General features: G+C 43.6%; 1 protein-coding gene across 5 annotated transcripts in view; it reads right to left on the reverse strand.

The window, feature by feature from the left end:
* Window positions 1-14,056: 14,056 nt before the first annotated feature.
* Window positions 14,057-18,742, reverse strand: part of MYOF (myoferlin) — a 180,291-nt gene continuing 175,605 nt past the window's right edge. For 4 of the 5 annotated variants that reach the window (XM_024985591.2, XM_024985588.2, XM_024985589.2 and 1 more), the window contains 3 exons: window positions 17,742-17,851; window positions 17,238-17,385; window positions 14,223-14,769 (listed from right to left, as the gene is read on the reverse strand). In XM_024985591.2, coding sequence (XP_024841359.1) covers window positions 14,731-14,769; window positions 17,238-17,385; window positions 17,742-17,851 — 297 coding nt within the window. In that variant the 3' untranslated portion in view covers window positions 14,223-14,730. 5 annotated transcript variants of the gene reach the window in all.

An 18,742-nucleotide genomic window follows, 5' to 3' on the forward strand; every position in this document is an offset into this window, starting at 1 on the left:
AAATTCGTTTGGGGTTTTCCTTAACAGCTATGGAAAAATCTGAATGAATCTTTTGGCCAACCCAATAGTTGTCTATGTCAGTTGTAAGAGTAGTCTTCACAGGACTGTGCTTTCCTATCGCACTCTGACTTGTATCAGAAGTCATTACAAGAGGTATTTCTGCACTTTACAAATAGTGACAACATAAGTTACCATACAATTGTGGATGTAGCAAATGTCACGAACTGTTCTTAGATCCTGGGGGGGACTTTTAAAAATTTTTTTTCATTGAAATATGGTTGATTTACAGTGATTCAGGTGTACAACAAAGTGATTCATATATATATGGGCTTCCCCGGTGGCTCAGAGGGTAAAGTATCTGTCCACAATACAGGAGACCTGGGTTCAATCCCTGGGTTGGGAAGATCCCCAGGAGAAGGGAATGGCTACCTATTTTAGTATTCTGGCCTGGGAAGTCCCATGGACAGAGGAGCCTTATGGGCTACAGTCCATGGGGTTGCAAAGAGTTGGACTTGACTGAGTAACACACACACACACACACACACACACATAGGGACTGCACTAGATCAAGAGAATATAAAGATCTGTTAAACTCGGTCAAAGACCTTTCTCGTATATGCCTGCCAGGGGGTTGCTAAGCCACGGGAAAGACCTAGAAGCCTATATATATATGGGCTTCCCTAGTGGCCTAGAGGTAAAAAATCCACCTGCAATGCAGGAGATGCAGGTTCTTCGATCCCTGGGTCAGGAAGATCCCCTAGAGAAGGGCATGGCTACCCACTCCAGTATTCTTGCCTGGAGAATTCCATGGTCAGAGGAGCCTGGTGTGCTACAGTCCACGGGGTCATAAAGAGTCAGACACAACTGAAGAGACTTAGCACGCACATATACATACACACACACACACGCATATATCTCTGCTAAGTATATATTTATGTATGATGATGTGTTTGTGTATGTATATATACTTCTTCAGATTCTTCTCCACTATAGGATATTACAAGATACTGAATATCTTATGTATACCCCTGTGCTATACAGTAGGTCCTTGTTGTCTGTTTTATATGGTAGCGTGTCTCTGTTAGTCCCCAGTTGCTAATTTATCCCTTCCCGCATTTCCCCACTGATAACCACTAGTTTGTTTTCTGTGAGTCTGTTTGTGTCTTGTAAATAAGTTCATTTGTATCATTTTTATAAAGATTCCACATGTAAGTGATATCATATGATACTTGTCTTTGGTATGACTTAGTTCACTTAGTAAGATAGTCTCTACATCCATCCATGTTGCAGCAAATCACATTATTTCATTCTTTTTTATGGCTGAGTAATACTCCATTGTATATATGTACCACATCTTCCTCATCCATTCTTCTGTCGATGGACATTTAGGTTTCTACCATGTCTTGGCTGTTGTAAATAGTGCTGCAGGGAACATTGGGGTGCATGTGTCTTTTCAAACTAGAGTTTCTGTCTTTTCTGGATTTATGCCCAGGAGTGGGATTGCTGGATCATATGGTAACACCATATTTAGGTTTTTAAGGAACCTCCATACTGTTATCCATAGGGGCTTATCAATTTACACCCTAGAGAGATGTTTTTATCCCCTTCGGCTGTTAGAAATAAATTGCATTTTTTCTTTGGACCTAGTATGTTTTTATGAAATAGATAAAAGCAGCCACATGAGATTCTTCTAACCTCAGTGTCCTAGACATTCCAAGCCACATTTTAAACCTAAATAAGAGCAACTGTGCTGTCTTAGAATTGACATTATTTTTCTTCTGTTACCTCTGTTTCAACCTCCTGAAAATTTCATTTGCTTGATTCTGCTTTTGTGTGTGTGTATGTGTGTGTGTGTGAGTTCACTCAAAGCCCCTTCTTCCTCTTTATAAAAAGAACACAAAGAAGTTTAATTTAAAACTTAGTGAGGTTTAAAGATGGACTTAGATCTCAGTTTATTGGTTGGGGACTCTTGCCTAGGTTATTTTAAGCACATTGAGAGTTCTTTAGCAGAATTTACATTTTCTAAGTGAAAAAAAAAAGTCCAAGCATGTGCTTTTCCTGAAGGGTGTTGGAGGATTTTTCTGCCTCTCCAGACACAGAGGGGAGACTCTGTCCTCACAGGAGGTCCTCGGAGAGGACTCACGGCAGCCTTGTTATTAAGCTCTGGCAGCAGCCCCTTCTCCCCATGCTGCTCTAGGGGATGTCCGGCAATCAGGGCTTGGGAAAGGCACCCCATAGGGCTGGAGAGCAGCTCAGGAATGTCTATCAGTTCTGGCTTGAAGCCTCTCAGACTCTGCTGGGGGTGGGGTGGAGCTGTAAATTGGTACTACATTCCAGGAAAGCAATTGGTAATTTGTCTTAAGGGTCTTAAATATGCTTCTGCTTTTTGACTCAAGGATTTCTCTTTTTTAGAGATTTAACTTAAAAAAACTGGCGAGAAATGCATTCATTCATTCATTCAACAATGGCCGCTCTGTGTCATCTACCAACTTGGGTGAACAAAACAGACGCTATCCCGCCTTCATAATGTTAATAGCTTAGTAGATCTAGAGGCCTTGAACTGCAGGCAAAGATCTTTGTTGCTTTGTTTAAAGCAACATTACTTAAAATAGCAAGGAATTAGAAGCTACAAATATCCAATGATAGGGGATTTGTTCAATTATAGTAGATACATATCATGGTATTTTAAATGGCCATTATAAATCAGATTTTTCCCTGATGTGGAAGAAAAAGTTTTATGAAATACAGTTTCAAGAAGGGAGAAGAAAAGTAAGCTATAAAACCGGTGTGCTGTGAAGACAAGGCCAGGGAAGTTCTGGGGATGGGATCCCAATTTTATATCTTAAAAAAAAAAAGACTATGTAGAAGGAAGTAATACAAATTATTAATGGTAGTTATCTCATGATAATGAGATTATGGATATTTTTTATGCTTCTTTTGGCATTTCCCAAAGTTTCTACAATGAATATAAATTAATTTAGAAATCTTGAAAGCAATGAAGAGAAAAAGGAAAGTAGTAGGAGATGTGTTCAGCCCTTCTATGCTGCCGGTATACGGAGAGAATTATCTCCCAGACTCTTCTGTCTACAACATTCCTGCCAGAATCTTCCTCCAGGGCCGAGGGAGCTTGTGTCTGAAACCTTCATTATGCTCACTGCATGAACCAGTGGAAACCAGGAGTGGAAACTCATCAAGGACATATGTGAAACTGGTGTAACTGGGAAGGCCAGTTGGTTTCATTCTGGAAGCCCTCCTTTTATTCACTGGGAGAAACGTGTAGGTTTGATGCAATGCAATAAAATGAAAGGTAATGGAATGAAAATTACACAAGAAAAACATAGCCCTTTGGGGAGAAAGACAGTCATTAAATAACTTGTTCTGAAGATTTTGGTCCCTTAGTTTGATGTTGTTATTTCACCTGACCAAAGCCTAAATAGGATCTTAAGGAGTGGGAGCAGCAGAGAAAGTGGGTCTGGAGTAGGACTCTCCAGGTCTAAATCCTGGCTCCACCACTAAATTGCTGTGTGATCTTAGGCTGGTTACTTAACCTCTCTAAGCCTTCCTCATATGTAGAAGAGGAAAAATGTATAACCTACCCAACTAAATTGTTGCAAAGATTAAATAAGAGAGCCCAGACCCAGGAGGCGGGTGCTACAGCTTGTCCGAGTTTGTGCTCAGAGCCATTCTCCACCCTTCCCTGTGCTCATCTATACTGCAAAGGGGCAACCTATGCAAGCTCTGTTCCTCGGGCTAGGAGACTGGAGGCAGGAGGAGGGGAAAGACAGGGCACTGTCCCTCTCTTGCTGTGCTTTGGGCAGTGTTGCTGACAGTCCGTGCAATTTCCTTGGGGGAGCCCGCCTCCTCCCTGCCCCTGTCTGCCTCAGGGAGGTCCCCTTTGTAATTATAGTTCCCTCTGCCGAAATCTCTGATGTGGACTCAGTTTTCTGATTAGACCCGGACACTCTTCCAACCTTTGCTGGACTTGATGTTTTGAATGACTGTGATAAACAACTTTTACACAACTTCGTGATCACCTTTGCAATGAGTTTGATTACTTCAAAAAGAATATCTGTTTAACCTTAGCATCCTGTCCAATTGACGTAATCATTTGGGGAGAGGAAACCAATTTAAAAAATTATATATTGGATATGGGGCTTCCCTGATAGCTCAGTTGGTAAAGAATCTGCCTGCAATGCAGGAGACCCTGGTTTGATTCCTGGGTCAGGAAGATCTGCTGGAGAAGGGATGTGTTACCCCCTCTAGTATTCTTGGGCTTCCCTTGTGGCTCAGCTGGTAAAGAATCTGCCTGCAATGCAGGAGAACTTGGTTCAATCCCTGGGTTGGGAAGATCCCCCGGAGAAGGGATCGGCTACCCACTCCAGTATTCTTGAGCTTCCCTTGTGGCTCAGCTAGTAAGAATCCACCCTGGGTTCAATCCCTAGGTTGGGAAGATCCCCTGGAGAAGGGAAAGGCTACCCACTCCAGTATTCTGGCCTGGAGAATTCCATGGACTGTATAGTCCATGGGGTCGCAAAGAGTCGGACACGACTGAGTGACTTTCACTTTCACTTATATATTGGATATAAAAGAATATCTTCATAGGATATACGCAATATAAAGAATAATGATACAATGAACAGACCCCCACCCCCTGTATCCATATCTTTGGACTGTATGTCTGGACCAAGATCCCCATATGTCTTTGGACCCTTCTGTGAACTCCGTCCTGATTCCATCACCACCTCCTCATCCTTAACATCTCCACCGTCCTGAGTCTGTCACCCCTTTGCTGTTCTTTGTGGATTTACCGTCTCTACCCCATAAACAATATATTTGTGTGTGCACACGCGCATGTGTGTGTACTCAGTTATGTCTGACTCTGCGACCCCATGGACTCTAGCCCACCAGGTTCCTCTGTCCATGGGATTCTCCAGGCAAGAATACTAGAATGGGTTGTCATACCCTCCTCCAGGGGATCTTCCTGACCCAGGGATGAAACCTGAATCTCTTGCACCTCCTGCAATGGTAGGCAGATTCTTTACCACTGAGCTACCGGAAAACCCAAACAATATATTTAGTTTAACATGTTTTTAAATTGTGTATGTGAGAGGTAATGCATGCGCACATTCTCAGTCACTAAGTTGTTTCTGACCCTTTGCGACCCCATGGACTATAACCCGCCAGGCTCCTCTGTCCGTGGAATTCTCCAGGCAAGAATACTGGAGTGGTCAGTCATTTCCTCCTCCAGGGGATCTTCCTGACCCAGGGATTGAACATGCATCTCCTGCATTGGCAGGCGGATTTTTTTTTACCACCGAACCATCTGGGAAGCCCATAAGAGATGTAATGCCTCAGGTAATCTCCCTCCACTTAGCACTATTTCTAGGGTTTATTCATGTTGCCATGTGTAGTTGCAGTTCATTCTCTTCACTGCTTTATAGCTTTTTGTGCTGGATCCATGCATCAGTGTACTGTTCAATTACTGTTCATGGCCACAGGGGTTCCTCCAGTGTTTGCTATTTCAAACATTCTTGAGTCCATCTCCAGTGTGTGGATGTTTCTCTAGGGTAAAAACTGAGGAGCAGAGGATGGGTCACAGAACAGACTGTCACCCTCAGCAGATGCTGCATTCTTTCCCACGGTGGTTTTACCAACTGTACTCCCACCAACTGTGTAGAAAATACGCAACTGTTCACATCCTTTGTGGGTCCTTGATGTCAGGCTTTGAAATTTTTGCCAATCTGGAGGGTGCAAAATGATCTCTCATTGTGGCTTTACTCTGTATGAGTGAGTTTCCTTTCATATTGGCCATTTGGATTTTTGTTTCTGACTGAAGCCCCTTTGAGAGCAGCTGATCGTATTTCCCTGAACCTTGGGGTCGTGGCTGACCTGGGGCAGCTGGGGAGGTGAGGAGAGCCCAGGAGTGAGGGAGGTGATGACCTGAAGTCCAGGGTGGAACAAGGCAGGGGCTTGGCTGCAGTGGCAGAGACAGGCTGAGAGAGCTCCCCAGCCCGGGGGGCTTACAATTGATCCCATGCCTTGGTGCCTTTGACAACAAAATGTGTATCTGAGTCCCACACTCAGCCTCTCAGAGCTGGGTAAGAAGAGTCCAGGAAGTGAGGGGCACTTGGTAAGGCTGCAGGGGGTGGGGGGTGGGGGCTCTGCGGTGAATGGGCAGACATGTGACTCCAGCCAGTTTTTGCACTCTGAAGTATTCAGTGAACTTACGATTGGTAGAGAAAAGCTCAAAATATCATTTTTTTAATATGAATTTTTTCCATTTTTTTTAACACTTGGTAGCTCATTATGAAAAGCCAGTTTGGGCCAAACAAACTGTGTCTGTTGCCACCGGATCTAGTTGTCAGAAGGCCCCTTTGTGATCTGTTTGGTCATGAAACAGGATTTATCCCTTGGTCAGTCGGCAAGTATTATCTGCTGCCTGGGGCCAGGATCCTGAGGGAACAGGTGAAAACTGACTTCCTGGAAGGGGCTGTGTGAGGGGACCTTTCATTCTGTCAGTATTAATCTATGTGTATGTAGATAACATATATATGTTATATATATATAACAGAACTGACCATTCTTAGGTGTAGATACAGCTCAATGGCATTAAGTACTCTCATGCTGCTGTGTTACCATCATCATCCCCATGGAACGCTCTTCATCTTGCAAAACTGAAACTCTGTACCCATTAAAAACAACTCTCCATCCCCTGCCCCACCCCTACCCCCAGCCTCTGCAACCAACATTCTATACCTTCTGAGTTACGATTTGGCTACTCTAGGAACCTCATGTAAATAGAATGATGTTAATATTTGTTCTTTTGTATCTGGCTTATTTTACTTGGCAGAATGTCTTCAGAGTTCAACCGTGGTGTAGCATGGATCAGAATTTCCTTATTATAGCTGGTTAATATTCCGCTGTATTTATAGACCACATTGTGTTTATCCATTCATCTGTTGACAGACACTTGGGTTGCTTCCATCTTTTGGCTACTGTAAATAATGGTGTTACCAATTGGGTGTACAAATACCTGTTTGAGTACCTGCTTTCAATTCTTCGAGGCATATACCCAGAAGTGGAATTTCTAGATTATATAGTAATTCTATATCTAATTTTTTGAGGACCTACCTAGCTTTTTTTGTCTGCTGCTGCTACTAAGTCACTTCAGTCATGTCCGACTCTGTGCGACCCCGTAGACGGCAGCCCACCAGGCTCCCCCGTCCCTGGGATTCTCCAGGCAAGAACACTGGAGTGGGTTGCCATTTCCTTCTCCAATGCGTGAAAGTGAAAAGTGAAAGTGAAGTCGCTCAGTCGTGTCTGACTCTTAGCGACCCCAGGGACTGCAGCCTACCAGGCTCCTCCATCCATGGGATTTTCCAGGCAAGAGTACTGGAGTGGGGTGCCATCGCCTTCTCTGCATTTTTTGTCTACTTTTGTCTAATTAGGAATATGCAGATAGAACTTGAGGGGGAAAATCAGTATCATTTTGGATAGTGGTGATTCACATCCTTTCAAGGATGACATTTTAAAAGCAGAACATGTCTGACACCTTCTGGCCCATAAGTGTTCAGTTGTTCTTGTCTTGTTGATGATGATGATAACTAGAATGTACTGAGTGCTTACTTTGTCCCAAGTTCTGTTCTAAACACTTCTGCATCTCTTAAATCATTTTGTCTTCACAGTCATCCCATGGCAATTAGTATCTCAGTTTTACAGATGAGGAAATGGAGCCGCGGATAAGCAGAACTGTAATTCTGAGTTGGCCAAAGTGCGTTTGAATTTTTCCATAACATCTTATGGAAAAACCTAAATGAACTTTTGGGCCAACCCAGTAAAATTCAAGGTCATTTAGTCCAGTGCTTAGTTTCACTAAAGAGAGAAGGGAGGCTGGAGAGGAGATACACAGAGTCACAGTTACATTGTGACCAAGCCGGGTGAGCTCATGGGCTTCAAAACATCTGGAACCCCCAAGCCCCATGTTCTTACCACCCCTAAGACAGGATTCCGTCTATCCATTTTGTTTATCCTGTTGACCCAGGTGAAACCTCATCTGAGAGGCTGCTTTGGAATCCAGCTGGATATTCTGGGTCCTCCTCCTGATAATTGCTGGGGCAGGACTTTGCTGAAATATGATGGGGGGAGGATTACGGGTTTGGCTCTAGGATTTTGTGAAAACGTGGGAGTAGCACATTAATATTAGTCAAGGACTAAATGGGCCTTTTTAAGAAATTGAGATAAATTTCAGCAAAATCAGGTTGCCCCCGAGAAGCATTCAATTTACTATGAGGGAGTTGCTCAAAAAGAATTGCGGTTTTTCTCTTGTGTTAAGTTTATTTAAATAGAGTCTAGAGTTTGCGTCTCCTGCAAAGTTGCACCCCTGAGGTTCTGAGCTTGACCATGCATATGGCGGGGCTGTGTTTTTCATTATGTTCCCTTACTTGTTAGGCTTTGCACTTAGTCTGAGTTACACGTTTCTCTGGTGTTTTTCTTGAACTTCATGAACTCTGGCATTTCACTTCAGGGATGGATATCCAAGGGAAAAGCAGCCTTTCTTTGATCTTCCTTGGGACCCCATTATGTTTAACCTAAGAAAGATTAGGGAGTTGCCATTCAACGCTGAACAAACACAAACTTCAGCTGCCAAGATGGCGGGTGCTTAATCTATTTACAACATTGACTCCATTATGAACTAATTCCACATCAAGCTGACTTACGAAAGGCATTGTTTAGAATGGAATTCCCATATGCCTTGGGAGGCTATGTGCATATGGTCCACAGTACTGAATGTATTGACCTAATAAAGAAATCTATTTAGCATGAAATATTTAAACTGTAGAGGGTTTTTAAACCTTGAAATTATTGTCATCATTGGTTCCCCATATGGTAGTCAAGTTGTACTTTCTCTGAACTGAACAGCCATTTCTGGAACGCACCCTCACCTTTTAGCTGTGTTTGTAATAACATCTGCTCAACGGTGGTAAGACAAGTCAGCTCCAGTCTTTGGACAATCAAAATCCTCTGAGCCTGAGTGAGCTCTGAGGGGCAAGGAGCTGCCGCTTGGCCAGCACCTGGAAAGCCAGACTACTCTGCTCCCCTCGGCTTCCTTTCCAAAATGGGTTTCAGAACTCTGCCCATAAATAGCTCTTTAAAGTAACACGCAGGTCTAATTGTGACATTTTCCCCCTTCTGACACACAACAAAATCAAGTGTTAGCCTGTCAGGATTTTCAGTTCCCTGTCACTCTCAAGACATTGATGGAGGTTTATTTTCCTAATGAAGGCTCCAGCGTTAATGGTGGCACTTGCTAGAATCAGTTAGGACTAAGTGTTATTTAATTCACAGTGAAGCGACAATCTGACTGGACTGTGATTAGTTCCAGCTTTTAGCTATCATTTATAGGTCACCGGGCGGCTAACAACCTCAAATGAGGGACCATTATCTTTTGACAAGATGAAGTGTTTTCTGGGGGGATGGGATGAGGGGGAGGGGTGCTACCCAGAAAGCCCAGCTCAACATTTTCTTTGGGAATTACTCATTCCTGATAGGGTTTTGCCACCAGTTTCTCAAAGGAACTTCACTGGTGGATACCAGTTAGGTGTGCTGAAGGCAGAGGAGGAAAAGCCTATCCTCAAAGCCATTCATGTATCCATTCAGCCTACTTTAGTGAGGCACTATGGGAGACTGTGTTGGTGGGGGTCCCTGGAAGGAAGGCTAATATTCTGTCTGCACATACTGGTATGGCTGTTCTAGTTTTTTCACAGCCATTTCTCCATTTTTATGGGGTGAAGCATCTGTTCAGATTAGTTGGTGCCAGAGCCATGTGCTGTGCTTAGTCGCTTAGTCGTGTCCGACTCTCTGAGATCCCATGGACTGCAGCCTATCAGGCTCCTATGTCCATAGAATTCTCCAGGCAAGAATACTGGCGTGGGTTGCCATTTCCTTCTCCAGGGGATCGTCCCAACCCAGGGATCAAACCCAAGTCTCCCGCACTGCAGGCAGATTCTTTACCATCTGAGCCACCAGGGAAGCCATAATGATGGTTGCTGCTGCTAAGTCACTTCAGTCGTGTCCGACTCTGTGCGACCCCATAGACAGCAGCCCACCAGGCTCCCCCGTCCCTGGGATTCTCCAGGCAAGAACACTGGAGTGGGTTGCCCTTTCCTTCTCCAATGCATGAAAGTGAAAAGTGAAAGTGAAGTCGCTAAGTCGTGTACAACTCTTACCGACCCCATGGACTGCAGCCTACCAGGCTCCTCCGTCCATGGGAGTTTCCAGGCAAGAGTACTGGAGTGCCATTGCCTTCTCTGATAATGATGGTTAAACATTCCAAGTAACATTCTGGTCTGGAACCCTTTTTCATTTTCTTGATGGCTTTCTTTGCTGTGTACTTAGCTTCTTTTAACCACAGTGCTATACCACCAGGGGGAGGGCTGTCAAGAGGAGCATGGACCTGAGATAGTCAAGCAATGAGTGACAGAAAACCCTGTGGCTCCACGCTGAAGCCAAGGACAGTTGGTGTGTCTTCTATAACACGTTGAGAACATTGTCCTGTTAATGTATGAGACCGTGGTGAGATCAGCAAACACTTCTATTCAAAGAGCAACACAGAACCAGGGGGGCAAGAAACAGTATGGTAGTGCTGATGCTTTGGGACATTTCGAATGTCTTGCAGTGGTGATTGTCTCGGCATTATTGCTGAGTTGTGCATTGTTGGTAAATTGGTATAGACATTATGGAAAACAGTATGGAGGTTCTTTGTAAAGTTAAAAATAGATTTAAAAAAATTAAAAATAGAACTACCATACTATCTGCCAATTCCACTTCTGGGTATTTGTCCAAAGAAAACAAAAACATTAATGGAAGAAGATATATACAGCCCCCCATGTTCATCGTTCAGAGAAGGCAATGGTACCCCACTCCAGTACTCTTGCCTGGAAAATCCCATGGACAGAGGAGCCTGGTGGGCTGCAGTCCATGGGGTCGCTAAGAGTCGGACAGGACTTAGCGACTTCACTTTCTCTTTTCACTTTCATGCACTGGAGAAGGAAATGGCAACCCACTCCAGTGTTCTTGCCTGGAGAATCTCAGGGACGGTGGAGCCTGGTGGGCTGCCGTCTATGGGGTCGCAAAGTTGGACACGACTGAAGCGACTTAGCAGCAGCATGTTCATTGTAGCATTTTTCACAAGAGCCAAGCTATTGAAACAATCTAAGTGTCCACTGATGGGCAGATGGATAAAATGTAATACATATACTTAATGGACTATTATTCAGCTATAAAAGAGTAGAGTCTTGCCATTTGCCACAACATGGATGGACCTTGAAGGCATTATGCTAAATGAAGTCAGAGAAAGACCAATACTGTATGATCTCACTTATATGTGGAATCTGAAGGAAAAAAATGTGAAAGGTCATAAATAGAGAAAATATATTGGTGGCTGCCAGAAGCGGGGAGGGAGGGTGGGAGTGGGTAAAATGGGTACAGGGGGTCAAAGGTACGAACTTCCAGTTACAAATGTCATGGGATGCGATGCACAGCACGTGAGTATAGTTAATAATACCGTATTGCCTATTTGAACGTTGCTTCTTTGAAAGTTTCTAATAGATCTTTAAAGGTCTCATCACAAGAAAAATATTCTGTAACTATGTATGCTGTCAGATGTTAACTAGACTTATGGTAGTCATTTTGCAGTATATACAATTTCAAATCATTATGCTCTATATCTGAAACTAATATAATGTATATCAGCTATTTCTCAATTTAAAAAAAGGCTGCTGCTGCTGCTAAGTCGCTTCAGTCGTGTCTGACTCTGTGCGATCCCATAGATGGCAGCCCACCAGACTCCCCCGTCCCTGGGATTCTCCAGGCAAGAACACTGGAGTGGGTTGCCCTTTCCTTCTCCAATGCATGAAAGTGAAAAGTGAAGTTGCTCAGTCGTTTCCGACCCTCAGCGACCCCATGGACTGCAGCCTTCCAGGCTCCTCCGTCCATGGGATTTTCCAGGCAAGAGTACTGGAGTGGGGTGCCATTGCCTTCTCCATTAAAAAAGGCAAATACATACAAATACTGAAGTGAACTGTCCAGACCCATCACCCCCCTGCCCAAAAAAAGATGAAAAGAATCCCTACTGCCTGGGTTCAAATTCTAGCTCTTTGATTTATTAGTTGTGTGACCTCAAGTGAGTTACTTATTCTCTTTATGCCTCAATTTCTTTAGAAAATCTTCTATTGTGTTAGTTTCTGCTGTACAACAATGTGAATCAGCTCAAGTATACAGATTTCCCCTTCTAAATTTTTTTGAATTCTTCTAATTTTTGTAATTGAAGTCTAATTGATTTACAGTGTTAATTCCTACTGTACAGCAGTGATTCAGTTATTCATATATGTACATTCTTTTTTTAGAAAAGATTCTTTTCCCTTATGGTTTATCATAGGAAATTGAATATAGTTCTGTTATACAGTAGGACCTTGTTGTCTACCCATTCTGTATATAAAAGGTGACATCTTATGGCAGAGACCACTACAATATTGTAAAATAATTAGCCTCCAATTAAAATAAATAATTAAAAAAAAAAAAAGCTGACATCTGTTAACCCCAACCTCTGACTCCATTCCTCCACCAACCTCCTTCCCCATGACAACCACCAGTCTGTTTTGTGTCCATGATTCTGTTTCTGTTTTAGCTTCATTTATGTCATATTTTTGGAGAAGGCAATGGCACCCCACTCCAGTAATGTCTGGAAAATCCCATGGATGGAGGAGCCTGGTGGGCTGCAGTCCACGGGTTCGCTGAGGGGCAGACACGACTGAGTGACTTCACTTTCCACTTTCATGCATTGGAGAAGGAAATGGCAACCTACTCCAGTGTTCTTGCCTGGAGAATCCCAGGGACGGAGAAGCCTGGTGGGCTGCAGTCCATGGGGTCGCACAGAGTCGGACACGACTAAATCGACTTAGTAGTAGTAGTAGTATGTCATATTTTAGGTTATGCATGTGAGGGATATCATTTGGTATTTGTCTTTCCCTTTCTGACTTAGTATGCTCATCTCTAGATACATCCATGTTGCTGCAAATGGCATGACTTCACTCTCTTTATGGCTGAGTAGCATTGTGTTGTAATATGTACCACGTGTTCTCCATTCATCTGTCAGTGGACATTTAGGTTGTTTCCATGTCCTATTGTGAACAGTGCTGCTATGAACATAGGGGTGCGTGTATTCTTTGACTATATGAATTCAAAGAATATACAAATATATATTCTTTGAATATATGCCCAAGAGTGGGACTGCTGGGTCATATGGCTAGTCTATTTTTAGTTTTCTGAGGAACCTCCATACCGTTTTCCATAGTGGCTGCATCAATTTACATCCCCACAAACAGTGCACGAGGGTTCCCTTTTCTCCACACCTTCTCCAGCATCTGTTATTTGTAGACTTCGTAATGATGGCCACTCTGGTGTGAGGTGGTACCTCACTGTAGTTTTGACTTGCATTTCTGTAATAATTAGTGATGTTGAACATCTTTTCATGTGCCTATTGGCCATCTATATGTCTTCTCTGGAGAAATGTCTCTAGGTCTTCTGCCCATTTTTGGATTGGGTTGACTGTTCTGTTGTTGCTGAGTTGTGTGAGCTGTTCATATATTTTGGAAATTAAGCACTTGTTGATCACATCATTTGTAAATATTTCTCCCATTCTGTAGACTGTCTTTTTGGTTTGTTTATGGTTTCCTTTGCTGTGCAAAAGCTTATAAGTTTGATTAGGTCCTGTTTGTTTTTATTTCTATTGAACATTGGTACTATTTATGTCAGAGAATGTTTTTCCTGTGTTCTCTTCTAGAATTTTTATGGTGTCATGTCTTATGTTTAAGTCTTTAAGCCATTTTGAGTTTGTTTTTGTGTACGGTGAGAGAATGTGTTCTAACGTCATTGATTTTCATGCACATATCTCAATTTCTTCAGCTGCAAGATGGGGTTAATAATGTTACCTACCTTTTACGGGATTACCTTGAGGCCTAAGTTAGTTAATAAGTATAAAGCATTAGAACAATAGTGTGCATAGAATAAATAAATGTTAATTTATTATATTGGCAAGATTTGGCAATATGCTTATAAAGGAATTATAGCTAACTGCCAGGGCATACCATTCTATCCACTGACACCCAGACTAGAAGTTGCCTCTTTCTCAGTTTGGCCCACAGCTGCAACAAACCAGTATATGCTGAAGGTGAAATGTTTTTATTTGGGTTCATCACAGAGGTTGAATACACTCTTAAGACATTTATCCATACAAAATATAGCAATGGTTGCAGACATAAATAACAATTCCTCTAACTATTCTACTATTTTATAATGCACAGCCCTTTTTGTGGACTACAGGTAAGAAGTATATGAAATCACAATGCAGAAATTCTCATGTTTGATTTCAGCAATTTACAAATTGAATTATAGAAGTAGGACACATAAAAAGATTTTTAAATGGAACCAGCCACCTTGAAAATTACTATGAAAAAACATGGTGAAAACCTTTAATACTTCAAAAGGTAAGATAAAAATGTTGCCTGTTAGCCTGACTTGGAACCTAGACGCTCTGGGAAGTGATGGGGCTCTGTGAAGTAGTGTAATATCCTCTGCAATGTAGTCTCAGACACAGACTCATTCTTGGTTTTGTTCTATTAATAGAGACAGGATTCTCTCGTTGCTGGATGACTCTTGAAGACTTTGCTTCTGTTATGCATTTGGTTTCACAATCTTCATTGACAAATAGTTCTGAAAAGGAAACAGAAACAGGGTTATATATATATTTATATATATATATCTTAGGGATTATATAACTTAGGGATTCTTCATCACAGTACCATTGGCACTTAGGGATTAAGTGTCAACTTAGGGATTCTTCATCATGGTACCATTGGCACTTAGGACCAGATGATGCTTGTTGGACACTGCATTGCAGGATGTTTAGCAGCATCCTTGGCCTCTACCCACTAGATTCCAGCATCACCCCCAGTTGTGACAACCGGATGTCTCCAAGCATCCAAATGTCCTGGGGGGCAAGATTGCTCCCAGTTGAGAACCACTGCTTTAAATCAATAGAGTCTAACTCAAGAAGAATAACTATAAGGGGTTTTCTAAATGGTCAAGACATATTGAGCTACCTACAATAAGAAAATATTGGGTTGGCCAAGAAGTTCATTCAGGTTTTGCCATAAGATCTTACAGAAAAATCCAAATGAACTTTTTGGCCAAGCCAGTAGTATGCATGTACTCACAGTTAACAAGCTGAAAGTATCTGCTGGGGGAAAAGGAAGACACCAACTCCCTGCTCTTGGGGTTGTGTGACTATGCTGCTGCTGCTGCTGCTAAGTCGCGTCAGTCGTGTCCGACTCTGTGCGACCCCATAGACAGCAGCCCACCAGGCTCCCCCATCCCTGGGATTCTCCAGGCAAGAACATTGGAGTGGATTGCCATTTCCCTCTCCAATGCATGAAAGTGAAAAGTGAGAGTGAAGTCGCTCAGTCGTGTCCGACTCTTAGCAACCCCATGGACTGCAGCCTACCAGGCTCCTCCGTCCATGGGATTTTCCAGGCAAGAGTACTGGAGTGGGGTGCCATTGCCTTCTCCGTGACTATGCTACTAAACACAAAATAATCTGTATTATTAATATGAACTGAAGGAGTGGTTTCTGAATGGTTGGACTCTCACTTCTCCACTGGGCAAACTAAGCTTAAACGCCCCCTCTTTGGTACAACCATCCTCAGCAATGGGGTCTGATGGTCATTTTTTCATACCTCTGGACCAGCCTGCCTTTCATAGTAATTTACTTGTTCATATTCCTGCAGACAAGCAGATATGTGATTTGCTTGTGGGCAGAAGTCCTGCCTCGGGCATCTCTGTATTCCGATTTCTACCCTACAGCAAATGCTCAACTAATTCCTTGATTCTCAGAGGAATGAAGGCACTACTTCCAGGCACCCTGACAAACCTGCCATTTGAACTCCCTTTATGACTGTGGAGATTAAGGGGGATGTTATGTGATGTGGGCCTTAAAGAATGAGGGAGCTTTTAACAGACAGAACACAGGTAAAGGAACAGTCTTGGGAGAGGCATCCTGGCAGGTTAGGGCAATACTTGTTCGGGGAGGCCAACTCAATTTGGATGGAGTTCAAGGGTGTGTGGTAAGTCACTCTAGTTGTGTCCAACTCCTTGCAACACTATAGACCATAGCCTCTCAGGCTCCTCTGTCCATGGGATTCTCCAGGCAAGAATACTGCATTGGGTTGCCATCCCCTCCTCCAGGGGATTTTCCCAACTCAGGAATTGAACCTGTGTCTCCTACATTGGCAGGCGAGTTCTTTACCGCTGGTGCCACCTGGGAAGCCCCCAGAGTTCAAGGGTGGTGTAGGCTTCTAATGAGCCCAGGATGCATGAAAGGTCAAGAGTTAGGATGTAGGATGGTTTGGAACAAAAAGTCTGAAGGCAGAAAGATCCATCAGAAATGCTGGCTCTGGTTCAGACCCACAGTGATAAAGGCTTGAGGGATTTCTTCTAGAATTCCTGAGACCAAAGTTTTGTTTTGTTTTTAATAGACCCTGAAGTTCTACCTGTAATTCATAAAACCTGGAGAATGTAATTCACAGAACATAGTACTTTAAACTTTCCTAAAGCTGACAGGTTGTAATACCACAACTGCTATGTAGGTCATTTTTGTTGTTGTTTAGTTGCTAAGTCATATCCTACTGTTTTGTGACCCCATGGGCTTCCCTGGTGGCTCAGATGGTAAAGAATCTGCCTGCAATGCAGGAGACCTGGGTTCCATCCCTGGATTGGGAAGATCCCCTGGAAGGGGGCATGGCAACCCATTCCAGTATTCTTGCCTGGAGAATTCTCATGGATGGAGGGGCCTGGCAGGTTACAGTCCATGGGGTCACAAAGAGTTGGACATGACTGAGCGACTAAGCACAGCACAGACTATAGCCCACCAGGCTCCGCTGTTCATGGGATTTCCTGGGCAAGAATACTGGAGTGGGTTGCCATTTCCTTCTCTAGGAGATCTTCCCAACCCAGGAATCAAACCTGAGTCTCCTGCATTGACAGGTGGATTCTTTACCACTGAGCCACCAGGGAAGCCCCAAGGTAGGTCATTTTACTGAACAGCAAAAAAGGCAAGTACCAACTGAGATGACCAGCCATAATTCACACCCAGAAAGCCAAGACAAGAGGCCAAGGACTCATACCGGTAAGGAATACAGAAACACAGCCACAAAGAACAGCAGGATCAGCAGGATCAGCAGGGCAATGATGACCCACTTAAATCGGCGCCACACGATGAACTTCATGGTCTTGCACGGGTTGGTGAACCAGAGGAAGGAGGTTTCTGGTCGGCTGCATTGCAAAGAAATGGTTTTACCTACCCAACTCAGGAGGGACAGATATTTTACATCTCAGAGCGTAACACAGTTTAAAGAATAATTAATAATGTTTTACAAAGCCAAGGAAAGATATTATTCCCCTTAGTTGGCTGAGAGAGTCTTTAACCTTTTATGACTTCTAAAGTTGCTGAAGACACACTGGACTTTGGTTTCACGGAAAGGAGAATGGTTAAAATGAAGCCAGATCATCCCCCATCCCGCCTGTTCAGTACAAAATTAAGACAACGGCTAATCCATTGCATTAAGTCAAGTGGAGGGGGGCTTTCAGACTGCAGGTGTTTGGGGATCAGAACAAAGAGGGCCTCTCACTTTGGTGGGTCCAGCTTGGGGTTCATGTTGGGTTCATCCCGTCCCTTCCCAGCTGGCCTCTCGTCGGCCTCCTTCTCATTGAGGACTTCCAGCGTCATCTCCACTTTCCCCTTCAGTAAAGCAGAACACGTTAAACACATGACATCACGTTTCACAAATATTTTCACTTCGACCCAAGGCATATTCCCCGAGCAGTGATTTTTATTCTTGTAAAACAATCCTGAGATCGCCTTAAATCTTCCTCAAGAGATCTCATCACATTTCCTCTTCCATGTGTTTCTGAACTGACTCCTTGTGGGAAACTGAGAGGACAAATTGCTTTCCCTCCTCCCTGCTTTCCAGTCTTCTCGGATCCCCATCATTCTAACTTTCTCACATCCATCTCCTGGCCTGCTCACATTATCTCCCTTTGTAACTGTGCTTGGACCCAGATTAATTTGAATACTGCTAATGACAACAGCTAACACTGAGCAGTTGTTGTGGGCTCCAGGAGAGCCTCCGTGCTTCATGGGACCCCTACTGTATGGAGCAGTGCTGGCACTTAGTGAGCATCCACTGTGTACCTGCAGAACAAAGGATGAGTGAATGAATGAATGCTCCTCCCTGCTCACAGGCGCCTGAGTGGTGCCCTGGGCACTGCTTAAGCCTTTTACAGGGACACTCTCGTGTGATGCTCAGGACAGTCCTAGAAGTCAGGTACTGCTGTGATCCTCCTGTGCACACGAGGACACTGAGGCTCCAAGAGCTCTAGAAACTTGCCCTCTCTGATAGCCAGGCTTAACCGGGGTGGCAACAGGCTTTCTAGAACCCTGGAACCCACAAAGTCACCAGCAATTTGAGAACTTCTGATGTTGATGCTCGTTAGGTGATGAAGCACAGATGCCTCCTCAGTCGACACGTCAAAGATGGGTATCTGTCTATGGCAGTGAAATTGTTCAGTCATGTCTGACTCTTTGCGACCCCATGGACTATACAGTCCATGGAATTCTTTAGGCCAAAAT

The sequence above is a fragment of the Bos taurus genome, chromosome 26 (assembly GCF_002263795.3).
Source record: "Bos taurus isolate L1 Dominette 01449 registration number 42190680 breed Hereford chromosome 26, ARS-UCD2.0, whole genome shotgun sequence".
Taxonomy (NCBI): Eukaryota; Metazoa; Chordata; class Mammalia; order Artiodactyla; family Bovidae; genus Bos; species Bos taurus.